General features: G+C 41.4%; 1 protein-coding gene and 1 long non-coding RNA gene across 4 annotated transcripts; one reads left to right on the top strand and one right to left on the bottom strand.

Moving 5' to 3' along the window:
• Positions 1 to 93: 93 nt before the first annotated feature.
• LOC148124838 (uncharacterized) lies at positions 94 to 7,554 on the bottom strand. The gene is made up of 3 exons (XR_015744962.1): positions 7,452 to 7,554; positions 1,391 to 1,527; positions 94 to 257 (listed from the first exon to the last, which is right to left on the bottom strand). It is a non-coding gene; the product is annotated as an uncharacterized LOC148124838 (long non-coding RNA).
• Positions 5,299 to 16,212, top strand: LOC113448322 (uncharacterized). 3 transcript variants are annotated; one of them, XM_087940632.1, is made up of 6 exons: positions 5,299 to 5,452; positions 5,842 to 5,893; positions 8,859 to 9,046; positions 9,471 to 9,629; positions 13,696 to 13,859; positions 15,125 to 16,212. In XM_087940632.1, exons 1-5 carry the CDS (start codon positions 5,306 to 5,308, stop codon positions 13,843 to 13,845), a joined length of 696 nt encoding a protein of 231 aa, XP_087796758.1. In that variant the 5' UTR covers positions 5,299 to 5,305; the 3' UTR covers positions 13,846 to 13,859; positions 15,125 to 16,212. The 3 variants fall into 3 exon arrangements, with proteins under 3 accessions (XP_087796758.1, XP_087796757.1, XP_087796759.1); XM_087940631.1 differs by having other exon boundaries at positions 13,696 to 13,806; XM_087940633.1 differs by lacking the exon at positions 13,696 to 13,859.
• The last annotated feature ends 3,774 nt before the right edge of the window (positions 16,213 to 19,986 follow it).

A 19,986-nucleotide genomic window follows, 5' to 3' on the forward strand; every position in this document is an offset into this window, starting at 1 on the left:
ATCTCATCTGTATTAATCATTTCAACTGGAATAGCACAAGGCCATTGAATCAATCCAGATTGCAAAAAGAAAAGGCAAAAAGAAAAGGTGGGGGAAGGCTTTATTTGTAGTTGTGTAATGTGTTCTTTCACACAGATATTCCTTTAACAAATTATAGCTTGAGCCAGAAAGGTTTTATGTTTCCAAAAGCTGTTTCAGTGAGAGAAGAAAATAAACCATCACTTATATGTTCAGAATATACAAAACTGGCAGCCATCCTAAGAAAGGGAAGATAACATAATGCCAGGTGAAGGATATTAATCGAAAATGCATGGAGATTTGTTTAATCCAAAGCACACCAGCTTGGTGTAAGAAAAAATAAAACATTTAGAAAAACAGCATCTGGAAAATATACCAGAGAGACATTCAAAAGATAGAGCCTGTCTTTTGTTTGAACCAGATGTCAGAGTGCTGGGTTAAATCATTTTGGGTAATAGCCTTAGGATGTGTTGCCTGTCTTTAATGCTAGTTATGAAACAATTCTGATTTTTTTCTGCGCTGCTTGCCAGAAGTTGAGTTTATATAATAACAAAGTGAAATATAAATTGTCACATTTTGGGTATTACTGCCAAAAAACTCTGAGATTGGCATGCTGTATTCATTGCGTTTAGGCCTCTGGGCACATTTGGAAATTTATGAGCACATTATAAATTAGATTGATCATATCAGGGCTGCAAAAATCTAGACAACCACGGGTTGGCAGCAAAAAGATTCTGAAGAATTCCCTTTGTTGCCCTCTAGTGGTCATATAGCCCTTTATAGACCAGGTATGATCAACTTACATACAGCATGTGCTTTTGCAAAGTCAATAGTATAGATAGCTTTCCTCCTCACAAAATGTTTCACCTTTTTGGCAAGACTAATTCAAAACTGCTACTCAGGTGAAGCAAGGAGCTTGGAGGGAGGAGTCCATAAGCACATTCATGTTCAAAACTGATCTAAGATCAGATCTAAGATCAAGATCTAAACTTACATACCAAGTTGTTGACATCTAAGTACACTTAAAGAAACTTCTCTAATTAGATGTATTAACGGAGGAACAAAAGATTACATAAACCACAACAAAGCTATGACCTTTAAGATCCAATTTAACTCTTAGTTTACAAGGCTGGATCTTTCTTCATTCGTCTGGTTGCAATAATTTGAGGAGATGGTTACCTGTGATGTCAATAAGCATCTAAACTACCTTGGCAGCTTGACCTCTTAATCTTGCTGGCTGGGGAATTCTGGGGCCGAAGTTGAGCAACACTGCTTTTGAAGACCAATACATACTGTCTCCTTATTCAATGTGACTCCCCCGCCCTCCGTAGAAGAAATATGTTTATGTACTATTTACTTCATAGACACTGACCTGAATGGCTTGCTAGAAGTTCTCTCTTGCTATCACATTATCCACTGAAATTCAGATTCTTGCTGTTTGTCAGGCTTAAATCTAAGAATGACATGTGGCAATTCTTCCAAACTGAGTTTTTTTTTATTGTTTCATACCTATAGGGAAAAGAAAAATCTTGTCAGACTGAGGACTCAACTGTGTAAGTCTACAACAGGGGTCTTCAAACTTGAGAGCTTTAAGACTTGTAGACTTCAACTCCCAGAATTCCTCCTCCAGTCATGTTAGCTCAGGAATTCTGGAAGTTGAAGTACACAAGTCTTACACTTGCCAAGTTTGAAGACCCTTGGTGTACAATATACTCTATGAACTATTAAGGAGGCTCTGTCTTCACCCTCTTTCTCTCACAGACAATATCTGTCCCTTCTTAACTCCTCTCCATTGCACAGCAATCCCTCCAGGAGATCCACTTCTTCATCACATCCCACCAGGCTAGGTCTAATGCAGGGGTGTCAAACTCATGTCATCATGGCTGCATCACATGATGTATCCGGACTGCCCCCCCCTTTTCTAAAATGGGCGTGGGTGTGGCCAGCGCATGAAGCATCCTTACCATGGGCCGGGAGTTTGGCAGCCCTGCTCTAACAGGTCCATCTTAGACTGTTTCAAAATAATTCTGAAAATAGATTCTAACTGGTATTTTGGACAACTTTATTTCTGCAGGAGGTGGGGGACAAACATTGTTAAATAGGTGAACTGTTTATCTGACTTTATGTAAAGAGTCCATTTTAGACAAGAGAGATGAAAGACAGATCATGCTTTTGATAATGTTATTTTTTTCCTAGAAAGTATGATTTACGCTAAAATTGCTAAAATTTAGACATTCAAAAGTTTACGACAAGCAGCCAAATTAATTGTAGTCCCCATAGCATTGTGTTTAGGACATTGTCTTTTATTATAATCAAAATGTAATTTTAATTCTGTGCACTTAGAATTGACAATGTATAAATATTATATAGAAAGAAAGAATGAATAGATTTAATACTGAGAAGTCAAAATCAATTGTGAGCAACCCAAAGTGGGTTTTTTTCCCCCTGAGTTCTCTCTTTAAGAAGTTGGAGATCTAAGAGTTTGTGTTGGTTTAGCAACTGGTTGGAAGCAGCAATTCCCTGAATGAAGTAAAAAAAAGAGTTTGTGTTGGTTTAGCAACTGGTTGGAAGCAGCAATTCCCTGAATGAAGTAAAAAAAAGAGTTTGTGTTGGTTTAGCAACTGGTTGGAAGCAGCAATTCCCTGAATGAAGTAAAAAAAATTTGAAGCCCACCACTGCAACAACCCATGGTTTGAATGTCTAAATCCTTTTCTACACAAAGAGCAGGCAGCTTTCCCTCCCCAGTTGCACTGATTTTTCAGGTTGGGAGGCAGACAAACAGATCAATAGACATTCAACGTTACGAAACCATACACCCTATTATTTATTGTGAACCAAGAAGCATCTTATTTCATTAAACCTGAATCCTAAAATGCAGCCTGTTATGGAGAAAGCAGGGTAAATGTCTCATCCATGGCTTCATTCCCTGAGGTTTTCAAACAAGACCTGGTTTGTTTGTTTAAATGGATTTACCAACTTGTTTATAAGCTTTTTTTTCAGGGCGGGAAGCAAATATCCTTTAGATGAGTAAACATTCACCATTGAAAATGCCAAAAATCAATCCCTCTCCACACACTTAACGCAGTAGAATATGACCTGAGCCTTTGGGTGATGGCCAATCATCTTTTTCCCCCTTTCTCCTGTCCAAAGAACCAAAGACTGGAGCCAAGTTAACTTATATAACTGGTGTGGAGAGATTGGGGACCAGCTAGGACTCAATGAGATTGAACTGGGTTGAGCACAATATGGTTTGTTAGGGTCTAAGCTAGTGTAAGGGTAATAAATAAAGAAAAAAATATATATTATAGCATTAAGTAGAGAGTTACTCTATAGGCATTTCTTAGCTTGCTGTTGTGGAAAATATTTCTTTAACCTTTCACGTGTTGTAAACCTAGTAATAACAAATGCAATCAGTTACACCCCTCTCCTATTGAGACACATGATTACCCCACCTAAATCAATCTGAATCCCTCTGGTTTATGTTTCACACCCCTGAGAATGAAATGTACTTCTATGGGCATGCAAATTGCTCCATCCGGAGATATCCACACTTTTGAAGTATGCTGTTAATAGCCCTCATAAGTGATCAATTAGCAGGACAATAGGAGAAGAGATAATGAAAGATAAACAATACCAGAAGGACATTTGTCTTTTGCAAGAAAGATGTAAATCTAAGTTAGAGTGTTTTACAATGCAGTTACTCTACTTGTAAGGATTTTAAAAGTATAAGAAGACTCTACTTGCTGTATATGTTTTGTAACTTTCCTCACTTATCTATCTTGTGTGTATGTGAGGAGAGGTCTTACTCTTTTATTGATCAATAAAAGTTGGATTTTGTTCTTCAAAGTCTCTGCTTAAGTTCATTTTTGGCACATCATGATCTTAAGTTATACCCAAACTTTACACTAGCAACTTCTTTCTGTTCCAACTGATGAAAACAAGATTTGAAAGGAGGGAAAGGAACGTGGGTGGTCCCCTCCGCAACCGGCACAACGGAATTCTGATTTCTGCTCTCTTCGGTCTCGTCTGCTTTTTTCCGATTGGAGTCTATTGATCTCTTCTTCCTCCTCATCGGTTTCGGACAGGGATTCGATGTCCTCATGGTGTGTTGTGGTGGTGGCCTTTTGAGTTTCCTCTGGCTTCTTGTCTTGGGCTGGGCTAGGGTCTTTTAGAGCTTCCTGTGTTGCTCTATTCATTTTCCGCATGGTGGCTGCTGATTTCTGCGCTGCTTCAGCTGCGGTAGCTTCTTCCATAGCCTCGGTTACTGTTATGTTGGGTCTGGTCAGTAACAGGCTCTGTAAGGCGAAATCTCTGAGTCCGAGGACCACGCGGTCCCTCATGGCCTCGTCCATATTGAGAAATTTGCATGCTCCGCCAATGTCTCTTAGAGCCGCAACGAAATCTCCTATGCTCTCACCTTCCCTTTGGTCTCGCTTGTAAAACTTGTGCCTCCAGATGAGGCTTGAGACAGTTGGCACATAATGGGCTCGCAGCGCTCTGTCCAAATCTGGCCACGCCATTTGCTTCACATCCTGGGGCTTTGCCAACGCTTTGGCCATCTTGAAGACTGTGGGCCCACAGTGGGTTAGGAAAATGGCTCTCTTCCTGTTTTCGGATATCCCCTGTAACTCATTGCTCTCTAGGAACATGAGGAATCTGTCGATGTAAGAGTCCCAGTCCTCCATCACTGGATTGAACGGTGCAAGTGGCGACTTGCTGCCGGCCATTTCGTCTTTGCTCGGTTCTCGTTGCCACGTGCTCAACTGGTCTCCTTTGTCTCAGTATCCCACCTTCATCGCCAGTGTTAAGTCGCAGGAAAGATCGACTCGAGACCAGTGTGACTTCAACTCTTTTTATTAGTCTGTGCAAAACTGCCCTGCCGCGGAGCCACGGTAGCCTCTCTTATAGCGGCTGCTGATGGCTCGCGGCCAATGACGGCTCTTTGAATCTCCCGTCTCACGGGCCAATCACAATGTAGTATTCAAAATTCAAATATATAACAGATAAGATATTCTTTCAATAAAAACATTCCCACTGAACTTAGCAAAAGAGAAACAAATACCTGGTTAGAATTGGGAAAAAAGAAAGGAAGGAATTTGCTGCGCTGCAAGATTAGGCAAAATCTCCAGGTCATTTGCAAAAAAACCTCCATTTCCTAATTTCTTTCAGACAAAATGTTTGCAAATGTTGCAACCTGAACAGAGTGACTATGAATGAACTGACACGTGAGACCACGTGAAGGAGCGCATAAAAGTCGCTTCTTAGTCAGCCTGGGCTGGCAAGAGAGATGGAACAACTAAATCCACAGAGCATTCTGGTGACCGGTTCCAATCGCGGACTTGGCTTGGAGCTGGTCAAGCAGCTGGCAAAGAAGAGCAACCCTCCAAAATGGATCTTTGCCACTTGCCGGGACTCAGCTGGATCTGGTGCTCAGGTGAGGCCCGAGGTGCCTTCAGCCCTTGGTGGGAAGAACAAAGATTTTTTTTCTTTAACGGAAATTTGCTTGTCTCCCACGAGGTGGTAACAGTGCAGGCAAGTTTAGAGATAAAGATATACCAGTGTTTATTAAATGAACGCTCGTTATATTTGAAATGTTTTTAGGATGCTTCTATTTTGCAGAATTCGGGAGAGGTGAATAATGGGGAGACTAATTTCTCCTATCAATGGATTGGAAGATACATGCAATGGCTGCATCTTCGCAAATGTTAAGAACCTGTGTCAGATTTCATCACCTTTTGTTTTTAATTCTTATCCCATTTCAAATAAACCATTTGCAAAATGTGCTGCTCCAGGCTAAGTTTTTGGATTTTTTTTTCCTTTCAGGATCTGAAGAATTTGGTTGCTGAACATCCACAAATTGTCATCATCACATTGGGTACGTGTCCTGAAAATTGCCTTGGCTGTTTAGCTGAGAGGGAAAATGCTCAAAGTCAGCCAACACAGTAGTAGATCATGTTAAGGAAGCATTAATTCCCTCAGAGCAGATAAATGTTGCCTTGCCTTACCATTGGTGCAGGTAGTGCTTGACTTGTAACCACAATTGATCCAATGGTGGGATTCAAATTTTTTGACCATCAGTTCTGTGGGTGTGGCTTGGTGGGCGTGGCAGGGGAAGGATACTATAAAATCTCCAGTCGGAGGTGGGATTTGCTGGTTCTCCAAACTACTCAAAATTTCCGCTACCGGTTGTCCAGAACTGGTCAGAACCTGCTGAATACCACCTCTGAATTGAACCCAACATATCTGTTGTTAAGTGAGACATTTGTTAAGTGAGTTTTGCCCTATTTTACTACCATTCTTGCCCCAATTGTTAAGACTAGCAGTACCAGCTTTTGCCTTAGCGGGGATATTATGTGCAACATTTTATTAACACAAGGTTGGAACCATTGTGGTTTTAGCCATTCAGTCTCATCTGAGTCACATAACTCTCTGTACGACATGTCTGTATCCCCTACTTCATGTAAAGTCCTCACGTCATCAGTTAAGTCATTTAATCTTCTTTGCTTCTGCTAATATTTTCCATTGCCAAATGGATACAGTTTATAACCTGTGTGTATTAAATCGGTGTGGTTCTCTTACTGCAATAACTCACGCTTGTTTGATAATGATTTATTGGGTGAATTGCAATTTAATAGGCGTGTATGATATGTTAAGCTGTAAATCATGAGTTACAAATATTATAAACTACCCAGAGCCACTGTGGAAAGTGGATGGGCAGCATATAAAGTTGAATGTAAATTATAATGAATTGTTTAGGCAAAAATCTAGGAATGCTGTTGGCTCTCCTACCAAACAATGAAACAAATATTTTGCTAAGTAGATGTACTGGATAATTAATATTCAAGCATAAACTTGGTACATTCCAACATTGAATAATGAGCACACAGGTGCTGTATCTTTCTAATCTTTTAAATGACTTTCTAGAGTTATTTCATTTATTTATTTATTTATATTTATTTTTATTTATTTGATTTGTCGATCGCTTACAAGATAATAGGTCTAAGTATAAACATGAGTAAGAATACAGGAAATAGGTATGAATAAATGGGCACAATAAGACAGGCACAGTAGGCCCGATGGTGCACTTATGCACGCTTCTTACAGACCTCTTAGGAATGGGGTGAAGTCAATAGTGGTTAGTTTGAGGTTAAAGGAGTGGGGGTTAGAGGATATAACAACAGAGTCAGGTAGTGCATTCCAGGCATTGACCACTCTGTTGCTGGAGTCACCAAACCAACAAAAATGTAATATGCATACATGTTCTGTCTCACCTTTCTTCTTAAAAGATGAAAGAGTACAAACTCACACAAACACAGACAGGCAAGCTGGCTCAGACTTCACAGAGTTAATTCTTTGGAACTAATAATGTCCTTGGCATTCCAACACGCTCTGCCTGCCAAGTCCGAACTGATAATAAGTAAAAAGCTACTTACAGAAAATTAGAAGGCAGACCACAAAAATCATTCACAAAGAAAAACCTGAAGTAAGAGCAAACTTTGTCCCGTACAAGTTCCAGCCGACAACACACCCACTTTTATCCCCTGTGGGGTGTGGCTCAATGACTCAGCTCACTCTCTGACCCTCCCACGACTCCTACGTTGCTGCTCACGTTTCTCCCTACGATGCTACTTAGGATCGAGCCAACACTCTTCCTCTTTACTCCCTGTCAGGGGCTGCTCCGATATCCCTTCCTCCTGATTAATCTCAGGCTCTCGGTTATCTGATGAAACCTGAGGCATCATCATGGAGGAAGGCATTGCCAGAGAGAAGGTCCTGGAGAGGAAGGCATTCCCAGTTTCTCCTCCTCATCTTCCGAGTCCTCTTCCTCTAACAGCACAGGCTCGGGAATCGGAGCCACAACACATACGTCTGTGTTAACTAAGTGATGTAACATTAAAATTGAAGGAAGGAGAAAAAGTGGATATCAGACATATCCAAGTAAATTTTCCTGGTGATAAGATAGGCAACTTTCTGTATGACCTCCATGGTCTACATAAACCATTTATGGATGTATTCTTCAACACTAACTTAAACCAGATCAGCTGGCACACCAGAGTGGGTTTCTCAGTAGAACCTGGCTTAAATAAGCCATGGCTTCATGCAAGGTTTCCTCTTGGCTACATAAATTCCTTATTGGATTCCCATCAATGAATATTTCAAAAATGATCAAACAAGCACTTTTCCTGGCAGTAATGAGACTAAACATCATCATCCTATTTTAACACCCCCATAATACCTTGTAGGAAGGAATGTTTACTGGGCAGATTGTTGTAATGATGAGGCAGTCGAGGTATTTGATCATGATCAACTGAATCATGATGATCTTTATTGGAGTCTAGTCTTGCATTTATACACATTTTTAGTTATCCTCCATCATTGGTTAACTTTGGTTACTGCTTAACTTTCGTTACTGTTTAGCATAGTAATTAACACAATTAATTATCTCTAGTTAAAGTCTAACATAGGCTTACTTCCTCTCTCTAATCCTCCTTTAGATTAGTGACTTTGTTTGCCTGAGTTGTATTTGCTTGGAAACATTCTTTATCTGAGGTTTGCCCTCCGAGATAGGAACATTCCTGCAATTACAACTCTACACCCGATGCCTCTCCTGTCACCAGTGTGGAGTTTTTTCCTCAGCAGATACATTCCCAGTGTGCCAGAGAGAGAAATATCTGCCTCCACCTATGATTGAACTCACAGCCTCCTGATTATTACCACTCAGTAATAAAATTAATCTCCCCTTAAAAAAAAATTCAGCAAAATATCAAGGAATTCAGTAGGACCGAACTGGTGCACAAAGCCAGATATGGGATAATGCATATTTATTTTTCATCCTGTAGACACAAATGATCCATGCAGTGTTAAGGCTGCTGCAGCCAAAGTCACAGAACATCTCAAGGGGGCTGGATTGAACCTGCTGGTTAACAATGCAGGGATTTTAAAACTGAGCACAGTAGAGACAGAAACACCTGAAAACATGTCGGACGTATACAAAACCAATGTCATTGGGCCCATGATCGTCAGTCAGGTAAGGATAATATATTGTCCTTTTATGAGGGAAAATCGGCTACTTGGATGGATGGATTCTGCAGAACAGCTATTAGATAGTTTGGATTTTGTCCTGGACTAAGGAAAACTCCTACCTCACACAATTGTGAGATTAAAAAGCTAAACCAGGAGCCCCTAAACAGGGCATAAACACATGATTTTTTTTTTTCAAAAGAATTGCCTCATAATTGCACAATCAAGAGATATTTGATAGGCTGCGGATATAGTGAGGACGAAAAGATCGGGTTGGTTGGAACAGAGAGGAAGGTGGGGTGGATCCCTTCGATTTCTTCTGACATTTATTGGGGAGCCGCTGAATCTTTGCATCGTGGATTTTCATTGGTGAAGAGATATGTTGGCGCCCTTCATTTGTCTGTTTTTTTTCCCCCCCTTCCCTCCTCCAGGCCTTCCTTCCCTTGCTAAGGAGAGCATCCCAAAAAAGCCCCCAGAAAGGCATGAGCTGCAGCAAAGCAGCGATCCTCAACATAACTAGCGAGTGCGGCTCCATGACAAACCTCTTTGCCTGGCATATGAATGAGCTCATCTCTTATCGTTGCAGCAAGGTATGCACAAGCTAGCGGAAAAGGGCTTTTGCTATGATTAGTGTTAAAGCAGGGGTGGGCAAACTTTTTGGCTCGGGGGCCTCATTGACTTTTAAAATTTGACAGACGGGCCGCCACCTGGTGTCGAAATGCCTGTCATTACAAGTCAGAATCAAATGAATGCAATCATTCAATCGTTCACATCAAACCTTAATTCTGTACCAATCTTTGGCAGGCCGGATTAAAAAGACCAACGGGCCGGATGTGGCCCCCGGGCCGTAGTTTGCCCACCCCTGTGTTAAGGGTACGAATTTCAATTTCACCTTCAGTTACAGGAAATCCTGGACATGGGAACACCACGGAGCCAGGGTAAGATTCTACTGGTTCAGACCGGTTCAGGCGAACCATTTTTTTTATAATTCTGCACAGTTCGGAGAACTGGCAAATCATGCCACTGGCTGGCCCTGCCCTGCCCTGCCCGCTCCTCCCTGCCCTGCCCCATCACTCCTTATCTTGCCTGTGTGCCATCGCGGCATGCAGCCTGCCTTCGCCCGCCCGCTGTCACTGCCTGCCTTCCTCTGCAGCCCTACCTGATCTGATCTCCCTGGGTGAGTGAGGCTCTACAAGCCCCGGTCACCTACCTGCCACCACTGCTCCCAGTCCTGGTTGAGTCCTGACTCCCAGGCCACTTGGCCGCCATCTTTGCCCGCCCATCATTGCTGCCTGCCTTCACTATCGGTGAGTCAGGCTCTACAAACAAGCCCCAGTTGTGTATCTGTCCCCCCGCTTGCCTTTTGCTGCCATCGCCATTAGCCTTTCACCTCCCCCCCACTTGCCTTTTGCCGCTGCCGCTGAGACCAGGTGGCCACAGGACACGTGGAGAGGCTTCATGTGGTCTCTGGGCCAGCAGCTGCTTCTTTCCTTTGCTGCTCTAGCTGGGAGAGCGAGAGAGTCTTTCGCGGCATGGCAAAATTTAGCTTTGGGTCCTGCAAGTCCAGCTCTCATCGGGAAACGGCTCCTGGTGGCAGAGAAGCAGACAGGTTGAATCCTTTTCCTTTCTGCTGCCTGGAGCCACTTCCCGACGAGAGCTGGACTTGCAGGACCCAAAGCTAAATTTTGCCGTGCTGCGAAAGACTCTCTCGCTCTCCCAGCTAGAGCAGTAAGGGAGAGAAAACAGGTCACTGGAGAATACGCGGAGCCACCGCTTTTGCCAGGAGAACGAGAGAGAGTTTTAGCAAAGGCGCCCCTGGATCAAGTCCAGAACAGCTGATTGGTGGCTGCGGGAAGCAGAGCCTGGATGCCCCGATTCACCACATGGACAGCCGCAGGGGCGAACAGCAGTGGGGAGAGCTGGTCCGGGCCATTAAGTGAGGACCACTTGTATTTGGTTTGCCAGTCATGTGGCCACCTGCCCTCACCACCCCAGTCACATTACCAACTAGCCACGCCCACCAACCAAGCCATGCCCACCAACTAAGCCACGCCCACAGAACCAAGTGTTAAAAAATTTGAATCCCATCACTGGCCCCGAGGAAGGAAAACTCACATTAGCAACTTAGAGTTTTGCCTTCTATTTTTTTTTTTTAATTTGGTTTGTCAATTGCTTACAAGATAATAGGTATAAGTAAAAACATAGTTATGAATACATGGATGCATATAAGAAAAATAAAAAAATTAAAACAAACAATAGGACAGGGATGGTAGGCACGTTTGTGCGCTTATGTATGCCCCCTACAAACCTCTTTAGGATAGGGGTGAGGTCAATAGTAGACAGTCTAAGGTTAAAGTTTTTGGGATTTGGGGAAGAAACCATAGAGTCAGGTAGAGTATTCCAGACATTGACCACTCGGTTGCTGAAGTCATCTTTCCTGCAATCAAGTTTGGTGCAGTTTGTCTTGAGTTTGTATCTATTGTTTGCTCTTGTATTGTTATGGTTGAAGCTGAAATATTCATTGACAGGTAGGACATTGCAATGTATGATTTTATATACCATACTTAGATCAGACTGAAGACGGCGTAATTCAAGGTTTTCTAGGTCTACAATTTCATAAGGTATTCTACATAAGGTATTCTACAATGAGTAGCGGAGTGGAGAACTCTTCTTGTGAAATATTTCTGGACTTTCTCAATTGTGTTAATATCAGATACGTAATGTGGGTTCCAGACTAATGAGCTGAATTCAAGTATTGGTCTAGCAAAAATTTTGTATGCTCTAGTTAGTAGTGTAAAATTACCAGAGAAAAAGCTACGTAGGATTAGGTTAACAACTCTTAATGCCTTTTTGGCTATGTAGTTACAGTGGGCTCTAGCACTTAGATCATTAGAGATGAGTACTCCAAGGTCCTTGACAGAGTTTGGATCATCAACAAGTTCTTGACTATTCAGCCTGTATTTTATTTTCTGATTTTTTTTGCCAATATGTAAGACGGAGCATTTGTTTGTTGAGATTTGAAGTTGCCATTTGCTTGACCATTCTGATACATAGTCGAGGTCTTTTTGAAGGGTAGCAGTATTGTCTGTGGTGTTGAATAGCTTTACATCATCAGCGAAGAGGACGCAGTTGCTCTTAATACGATCACAGAGGTCATTTATGTAGAGTATGAAGAGAATTGGTCCTAGGACACTGTCTTGGGGGACACCACTGTTGACAGGTACAGAATTTGACAGGACGTTCCCAATTTTGACCATTTGTTGTCTGTTTGACAGGAATGCTTCTATCCAGTCATGCAGGTGTCCAGAGATACGGTAAGATTTTAGTTTTAGGAGTGGTTTGTTGTATACCACTGAATCAAAGGCTTTACAGAAGTCTATGTAGGTTGTGTCTATTGCTTTGCCCTGATCGAGTTGTGTAGTCCATATGTTTTTGCAGTGTAAGAGTTGCAGATTACAGGATAGTTTTTTTCTGAAACCAAATTGTTTATTAGAGAGTAGGTTGTTTGTCTCTAAGTGGAGGATGATGGATTGGCTAATAATTGATTCCATGACTTTACAGGTGACGCAGCATAAGGAGATTGGTCTGTAATTTTCAACTAGGCTGGGGTCTCCCTTTTTGAAGAGGGGGATGACTGTGGCTTGTGACCGTAGTTTTGGCAAGGAGCTTCTGTCAGTGTAAGTGGAGGCGGGAGACTGGATGCAATTCAACCATGTGTTTTTTGTAAGAAACAAGCAATATCCAACTTGTTGTTTCTAAAGAGAGGTCCTGAAAGGGGACTTCATGGCCCACAGGAAAACCTTTCCAAACTCCCACATTCCAAAGCAGAACATGAAAAGATATGAACCGTTTGCATGTTTTCCCTCCTTAAGAATTGAGAAAACAGTGCAACAAATAGAGCAATGAGTGCCTTAAACTTGATATAAATGTCAGGCACACTTAGTATTTGTAAAGCACTGTAACAAACACATTAAAATGAGAACACAGATTCCTGGTACAATATGCTTACACTGTAAACCTCTCAAAGAACCTTGTCAGTAAAGCACTATGGAGCAGTATATAAATCTTAAGTGCTATTGTAATTAGTAGATAGTAGGAAAGTTTTCTTAAGGTAAAAGCAAAATATTGGAAATTTTTTATAAATTGTCATAGCTCACAGGTGTGAAAATTCTTCCTTTCTCCCTCCTCCCTCCCTCCCTCCCTCCTGCCAAGGAGGAGATGGTCAACTCAACAAGCAGGACTTTGAGAGTGCTGAAAATACTCCGGGGTGTCTATCAAAAAATATGAGGTTAGGAGGAGCCTTAAGCTTTCCAGGTGTAATACCTTTCATCAAACATGGACAGAGAATGTCTACTTAGCAGGTTCCCCTAAGGCCCTGAAAAGACATTCCTTCTGTCAATCAATATGGAACCACTGCCAACAGGATTGAGGGAGGAGAAGAAGTGAGTCATACCTGGGAGGAACAAGTGGGAGGAGATGATAGCATATCTTTACCGATACGTTAATGTTCTTATCTTTTGCAGGCCTTTGTGGGGTGTTCAACGTATTGACCAAGGTAGACTTTCAGTTACAGAAGCTACCCGTGAAAGGGCTGGCATCCCTGAATCCTCAGATGAACCACTCATTGATTTCCTCCTTCTTTTGTCTCCTTCTCAGTCGGCTCTGAACATGCTGACTCGATGCCAGTCCATGCACTTTGCCAAAGATGAGATCCTGTGCGTTACATTGCACCCTGGGTGGGTGCAGACTGACATGGGAAACAAACTGGTAAATGAACTGGAGAAAAAAAACACAAGCTCCGTTTAACAATCAGAAAACAAGTGAGGGCAAGATTCATCGGATTAGGAGTGGAACCTTCTGAAGATTTCTGAAATGTTTTGTTCCCACTGGATCACGCCATACCACCTGCTGTTTCTCCTGGGGGCGGAGGGGGGGAATGATCTCTGAATTGGAAGCATTCCTAAGGTTTCCAGGGGTACTTCAGACCCCTGTTGGAAAAAATATCCATCTGGTTCAGCTCCAAGCCAGGAGAAAGACAGTGGAAACAGGGAGGTTAACTGGAAAAATGGTTTAACGGTGAAGCAGGACCATCAAGCCCATGGTTCTGGTGCAACTGACCACATGGAGTTGAGAGAGGGGGGTATTTATACATTATCTTGGGCTTTGCACTTGGACTTCCTGTTCCTGTGCAAGAACATATATTCTGTTGGCTGTTGTCTGACCTCCATGGGGCCATGGACAAACCCTAGGAGTTTGTCTGAGCTAAGTTTGGTGAAAGCTTGCTGGGGGTGGTGCAACTGAGATGATGCAATGAAGGGGCTTTGGGCAATTCCTATCCTTGTTGGATCTGGGGTGAGGGTATTTGCTTAGGAATAGACTAGCTATCTCGCTATCTCTGCTGATATCTGCTGAGGGCTATTGAGACAGGTGGGGGCTGTTTTCCAAGAACCTGTTTCTCCATTTCTCATCCAGGGAAATATAATATTCTGCTTTTTAAATATTTCTCAAAATATTCCATTCTTCTAGGAGTGGGGTGGGTGCTAACTTTCTACACCACAAAAAAGCTTGTTTCATTGGAACACTCTGGGTGAAACACCTTGAACTATTTGAAATTTGGAAAATTTATTTACTGAAACCACCAAACCACCCCAGTAATGTCATGGCCCCAAAGGAAATATTTCAGAATTCTTCAGAATATTGCATTTCCCAGATCAACAATTCTGCACAACTCTAACAACCCTATCATATCAGCTAACACTGGAGTAATGCAAAGGAATAATGCAAAGTTTGCTGCATCCTGAAAACTGAAATCTGCTTCTGGACAAAAATTTCATTGCACAGTTGCCATAAATAATTGATGGGAAATGCAGATGGCTTGGTGTTTTTTTTTTCTACTGCTTTTAAAAAAAATAAAATTTTTAAACAGTTGGAGAATGGAATCCAGATAGAATCTCTTTCAGGACTGATCTTCTGTTTTGATTTCATGGCTGTTAAATAATTCACTGCCACTTTATGTTACCTGGCCTTGTAGATGTTATTTTTTGCACCATGAATCTCTTTTATCCTTTGTCTATTTTTTCCCCAGGGATCACCCCCACTGACAACAGAGCAGAGTTTGCAAGCTATTCTGAACACCCTTGGCCGTCTCTCTGAGAAAGATCATGGCACATATATTAACTGGGAAGGGAATCTTATTCCCTGGTGAGAAAACCAAGAATGTTGAGAACGTCCATGAATACTTCAGCTTCAACCATAACAACACAAGTGCAAACAATAGATACAAACTCAAGGTTAATCGCATCAAACTTGACTTCAGGAAATACGACTTCAGCAACAGAGTGGTCAATGTCTGGAATACTCTACCTGACTCTGTGGTTTCTTCCCCAAACCCCAAAAACTTTAACCTTAGACTGTCTACTATTGACCTCACCCCTTTCCTAAGAGGTCTTTAGGGGGCGTGCATAAGCGCACCAACGTGCCTACCGTCCCTGTCCTATTGTTTCTTTTATATTTTCTTTTTCTTATATGTATCCATGTACTCATAACTATGTTTTTACTTATACCTATTATCTTGTAAGCAATTGACCAACAAACAAACAAATAAACAAATAAACAAATAAATAAATAAAATCTGCTCCATAGTACTGCAGAAGGATGTTTTCACCAAAGGCAATGCAGCTTTCTGTCTTCAGTGCATATTGTATCCTGTTTCAATTCTCGCTTTCTTGAGTTACTCTGGTGTCCATAAAACCTTGCTCACTCGGGGTCTTTCAGGCCCTGTTTGATCTGATCTGATCTTCTAGATGTCACTGCAGAAGACTTCAAAAGCATCCACTTCTGTCTTGCAAGCTGAAGATAATTTTTACCCCCAGAAATCTAAACTACACCAACGGGAAATTCCTGACTTCATTGCAATCGGGAATAATGCTCTGGAAAGAGCACACATGCCAGAGCGAAGTCTTAGGGAAGAGAATTGGTTGGAGTAGAGCTGTTGGGGCTACAACCTCAAGACAGGTTCAAATTTGATGCAGGTGAAAAGCCATGCATTTTCTGCCATGCTGGTCTGATCTATTGAACGAACAAGCCAAAGCTATGTTCAAAAAAGCATATAAAAAACAGCCATTTTTTATATCAATTTTCAATGCAATATAATAAACCTTTAATGTAACCTAAGCGATTAGTTTCTTAAATCTGTTTTTATAGAGAAATGCTTTACAAATGCTCTAATACTCTATTGACAAATGCATTTAATCAATTCTGTTTCTTTCTGCAAAAAAAAAAAAAAATCACTTAGAACAAATGTGACCCAACATATATTTTTGGGTATGTATCTTTCTTGTGTTGGAAGAAATATCCTTCTGGATTCAGAGAAAAAGACACTGGAAACATGGATGCTGTTAGGAAAGATGGTTTAATGGTGGACAGCAGGACCACATGGCTTGAAGCTCCAAAGTGAAAAGGATGACCACATGCTTCAAGGTGAAGGAAAAGATCAAGAAGGCTGACCAAGATGTTGAGAGACCCTTATATATACCCTCTTATATATACCTTAGTTTTTCCTGTTCCTGTGCAAGAACTGTATCCCATTGGCTGTCAGACTCCCAGGGGCGGGGGTCTTAGCTACCTTGGAGGCTTTCCTGAGTTCCAGGCTTGGTTCAGCCTTGTTGGATGATGATGCACTGAAAGGGCCCTTGGGCAATTGCTATACCTTTACCTGGAGATCTTTGTTATGTAAAGTATTCTGGCCAAGGCCTTAATGGCCCAGCCATTAACAAAGGTGGGGGTGAGCTTCTGCTTCTTGAGTTTCTACTCTTTTTAAGGGAAAAATATTCTGCTTTTTTAATATTTCCTAGGATATTTCAATTTTCTAGGAGGGGTAAGTGCTAACTTTCTACACTTGCAACGAATTCATTCCTGCTTCCTGTGCACTGAAGGAGAACATCTAGATAACAAATATGGTTTTAGTTAACAAGCAGGACTTTGAGGGTGCTGAAAATACTCCGGGGTGTTTATCAAAATATGAGGTTAGGAGGAGCCTTAAGCTTTCCAGGTGTAATACCTTTCATCAAACATGGACAGAGAATGTCTACTTAGCAGGTTCCCCTAAGGCCCTGAAAAGACATTCCTTCTGTCAATCAATATGGAACCACTGCCAACAGGATGGAGGGAGGGGAAGAAGTGAGTCATACCTGGGAGGAACGAGTGGGAGGAGATGATAGCATATCTTTACCGATACGTTAATGTTCTTATTTTTTGAAGGCCTTTGTGGGGTGTTCAACATATTGCGCAAAGCAGACTTTCAGTTACAGAAGCTACCCGTGAAAGGGCTGGCATCCCTGAATGCTCAGGGATTTATTTACTCATTGATTTCCTCCTTCTTTTGTCTCCTTCTCAGTCGGCTCTGAACATGCTGACTCGATGCCAGTCCATGCACTTTGCCAAAGATGAGATCCTGTGTGTTACATTGCACCCTGGGTGGGTGCAGACTGACATGGGAAACAAACTGGTAAATGAACTGGAGAAAAAAAACACAAGCTCTGTATAACAATCAGAAAACAAATGAGGGCGAGATTCATCGGATTAGGAGTGGAACCTTCTAAAGATTTCTGAAATGTTTTGTTCCCACTGGATCACGCCATACCACCTGCTGTTTCTCCTGGGGGTGGGGGTGGGGGAATGATCTCTGAATTGGAAGCATTCCTAAGGTTTCCAGGAGTACTTCAGACCCCTGTTGGAAGAAATATCCATCTCAGTTCCAAGCCAGGAGAAAGACAGTGGAAACAGGGAGGTTAATTGGAAAAATTATTTAATGGTGAAGCAGGACCACCAAGCCCATGGTTCTGGTGCAACTGACCACATGGAGTTGAGAGAGGGGGGTATTTATACATTATCTTGGGCTTTGCACTTGGACTTCCTGTTCCTGTGCAAGAACATATATTCGGTTGGCTGTTGTCTGACCTCCGTGGGGCCATGGACAAACCCTAGGAGTTTGTCTGAGCTAGGTTTGCTTAAAGCTTGCTGGGGGTGGTGCAACTGAGATGATGCAATGAAGGGGCTTTGGGCAATTCCTATCCTTGTTGGATCTGGGGTGAGGGTATTTGCTTAGGAATAGACTAGCTATCTCGCTATCTCTGCTGATATCTGCTGAGGGCTATTGAGACAGGCGGGGGCTGCTTTCCAAGAACCTGTTTCTCCATTTCTCATCCAGGGAAATATAATATTCTGCTTTTTAAATATTTCTCAACATATTCCATTCTTCTAGGAGAGGGGCGGGTGCTAACTTTCTACACCACACACAAAAAAAGCTTGCTTCATTGGAACACTCTGTGTGAAACACCTTGAACTATTTGAAGTTTGGAAAATTTATTAACTGAAACCACCAACCAACCCCAGTAATGTCATGGCCCCAAAGGAAATATTTCAGAATTTCTCTAAGGCAGAAGAAAAATGCTGCTTTGGGTTGATTAACTGCCCATCAAATGGTAATAACTTTGAGAACATCATGTGTGGTATCTACTAGGGCCACCTTCTAGAACAGGACTGAAGGATTGTTATGGTGATTCTGACAATTTTCAGGGCTTGGTTTACATTCCTGCCCAAGAAAAGAAAAAACTTGGATTATTTTGAAATACCAGAGAACCAAACGGGATACCTAACAACCTTCCTGGATAACTTGCAGTTCCAAAGCGTATGTGTACCTCTAACAAATAGGGCATGCTTATTCATTTCAGTGTAAGAGTATCGAAGTTGACACTATGGCCAAAACCCAAATAATTGTTTTGAGAACTTGCCAACATTATTGTTGCTTGGAAATAATTGGACACTTATTAAATTTATTTAAAGGGAAGAGCCCAAGACAGAGCAGTCAAATTTTAATTCCTGATATCTAATTTGCTTTATTATGCTGTATTTTATTGTAATCCAATACATTATTATGCTTACAATGACACATGAGACATAAACATTTCACGTAAGCCAATAAGTAAACAATATATCTAATGATTGGTAATGAAAACATTTTTCCAATGCTTTCATTCTAGGACATCTTTTATCTAACTTAATCATCCTTTTTCAGTGTAAAAATAATGGAAATGTTATAAATGACTAAATATGAAATAAAATATTATAAACTTTATAAAACTTTGTAAAAGAACTTACATTCATACTTATTTGTTTCCTGGGGTTTTTATGATGCTTAAATCACAAGCAAGTCATCATTGATCTATATATACTGTTTCTATTAAGGCAGCCTCAGATCGCACTGACCTTTAGCTAATGCATTACTGGTAGTTCTTGACTTATGACTGATCACTTAGTGACTGTCCAAAGTTACAACAGACCCTCCAAAAGCTATTTATGAACCAGTGTCAAAGTTCCATTCTCCAGCATCACCCCTGGAGTGAATGTAACATGATCACATTTTGGACACTCAGCAACCAGCCTGCATTTATTAGCATTTGCAACATCCAATTGGCATGATTTATGACCACAATTTCCAGGCTCAATTACAGTTGTAAACTGAGAACTGCTTGTATATTACTATTGCTGATGTTCAGCTGGTGATTTACTTGTTGTTCTCATGCACACTGCCATCAGTCCAAGTCTCCTCAACCCTGTATTAAGCATTTGATTTTTCCCTATCCAAACGAAAGGTGTCTTACTGCAGCAGGCCTTCTACTTATGGTATTTGTCCCAATCTTCAAGCTCACTACATCAATGTAATTTTAGATTGCATCTTTTCTCTTTACAGCAAATAGTCCTCAACTTACAACCATTCATTTAGTGACCATTCAAAGTTACAGCACTGAAAAAAAGAGACATATGACCAATTTCCACACTTACAATTTTTGTGGTAAACATCAATACCAATTCTTTTCCTAACAGTCAAAGCAAATTTTAGTGTTAATGGTTGATAGGTGTCCCATCCTTCATTAATTCTCTTCTGGT

This window comes from Pseudonaja textilis, chromosome 11 (assembly GCF_049901715.1).
Source record: "Pseudonaja textilis isolate UNSWEBS1 chromosome 11, rPseTex1.2, whole genome shotgun sequence".
Taxonomy (NCBI): domain Eukaryota; kingdom Metazoa; phylum Chordata; class Lepidosauria; order Squamata; family Elapidae; genus Pseudonaja; species Pseudonaja textilis.

Excerpts from the sequence above, each read along its gene's own strand:
- LOC113448322 (XM_087940631.1), top strand. The coding sequence starts at position 5,306 with ATGGAACAACTAAATCCACAGAGCATTCTGGTGACCGGTTCCAATCGC. Across the intron at positions 5,453-5,841 it reads CAGCTGGATCTGGTGCTCAG|GATCTGAAGAATTTGGTTGC; the intron begins GTGAGGCCCGAG and ends TTTTCCTTTCAG. Across the intron at positions 5,894-8,858 it reads AATTGTCATCATCACATTGG|ACACAAATGATCCATGCAGT; the intron begins GTACGTGTCCTG and ends TTCATCCTGTAG.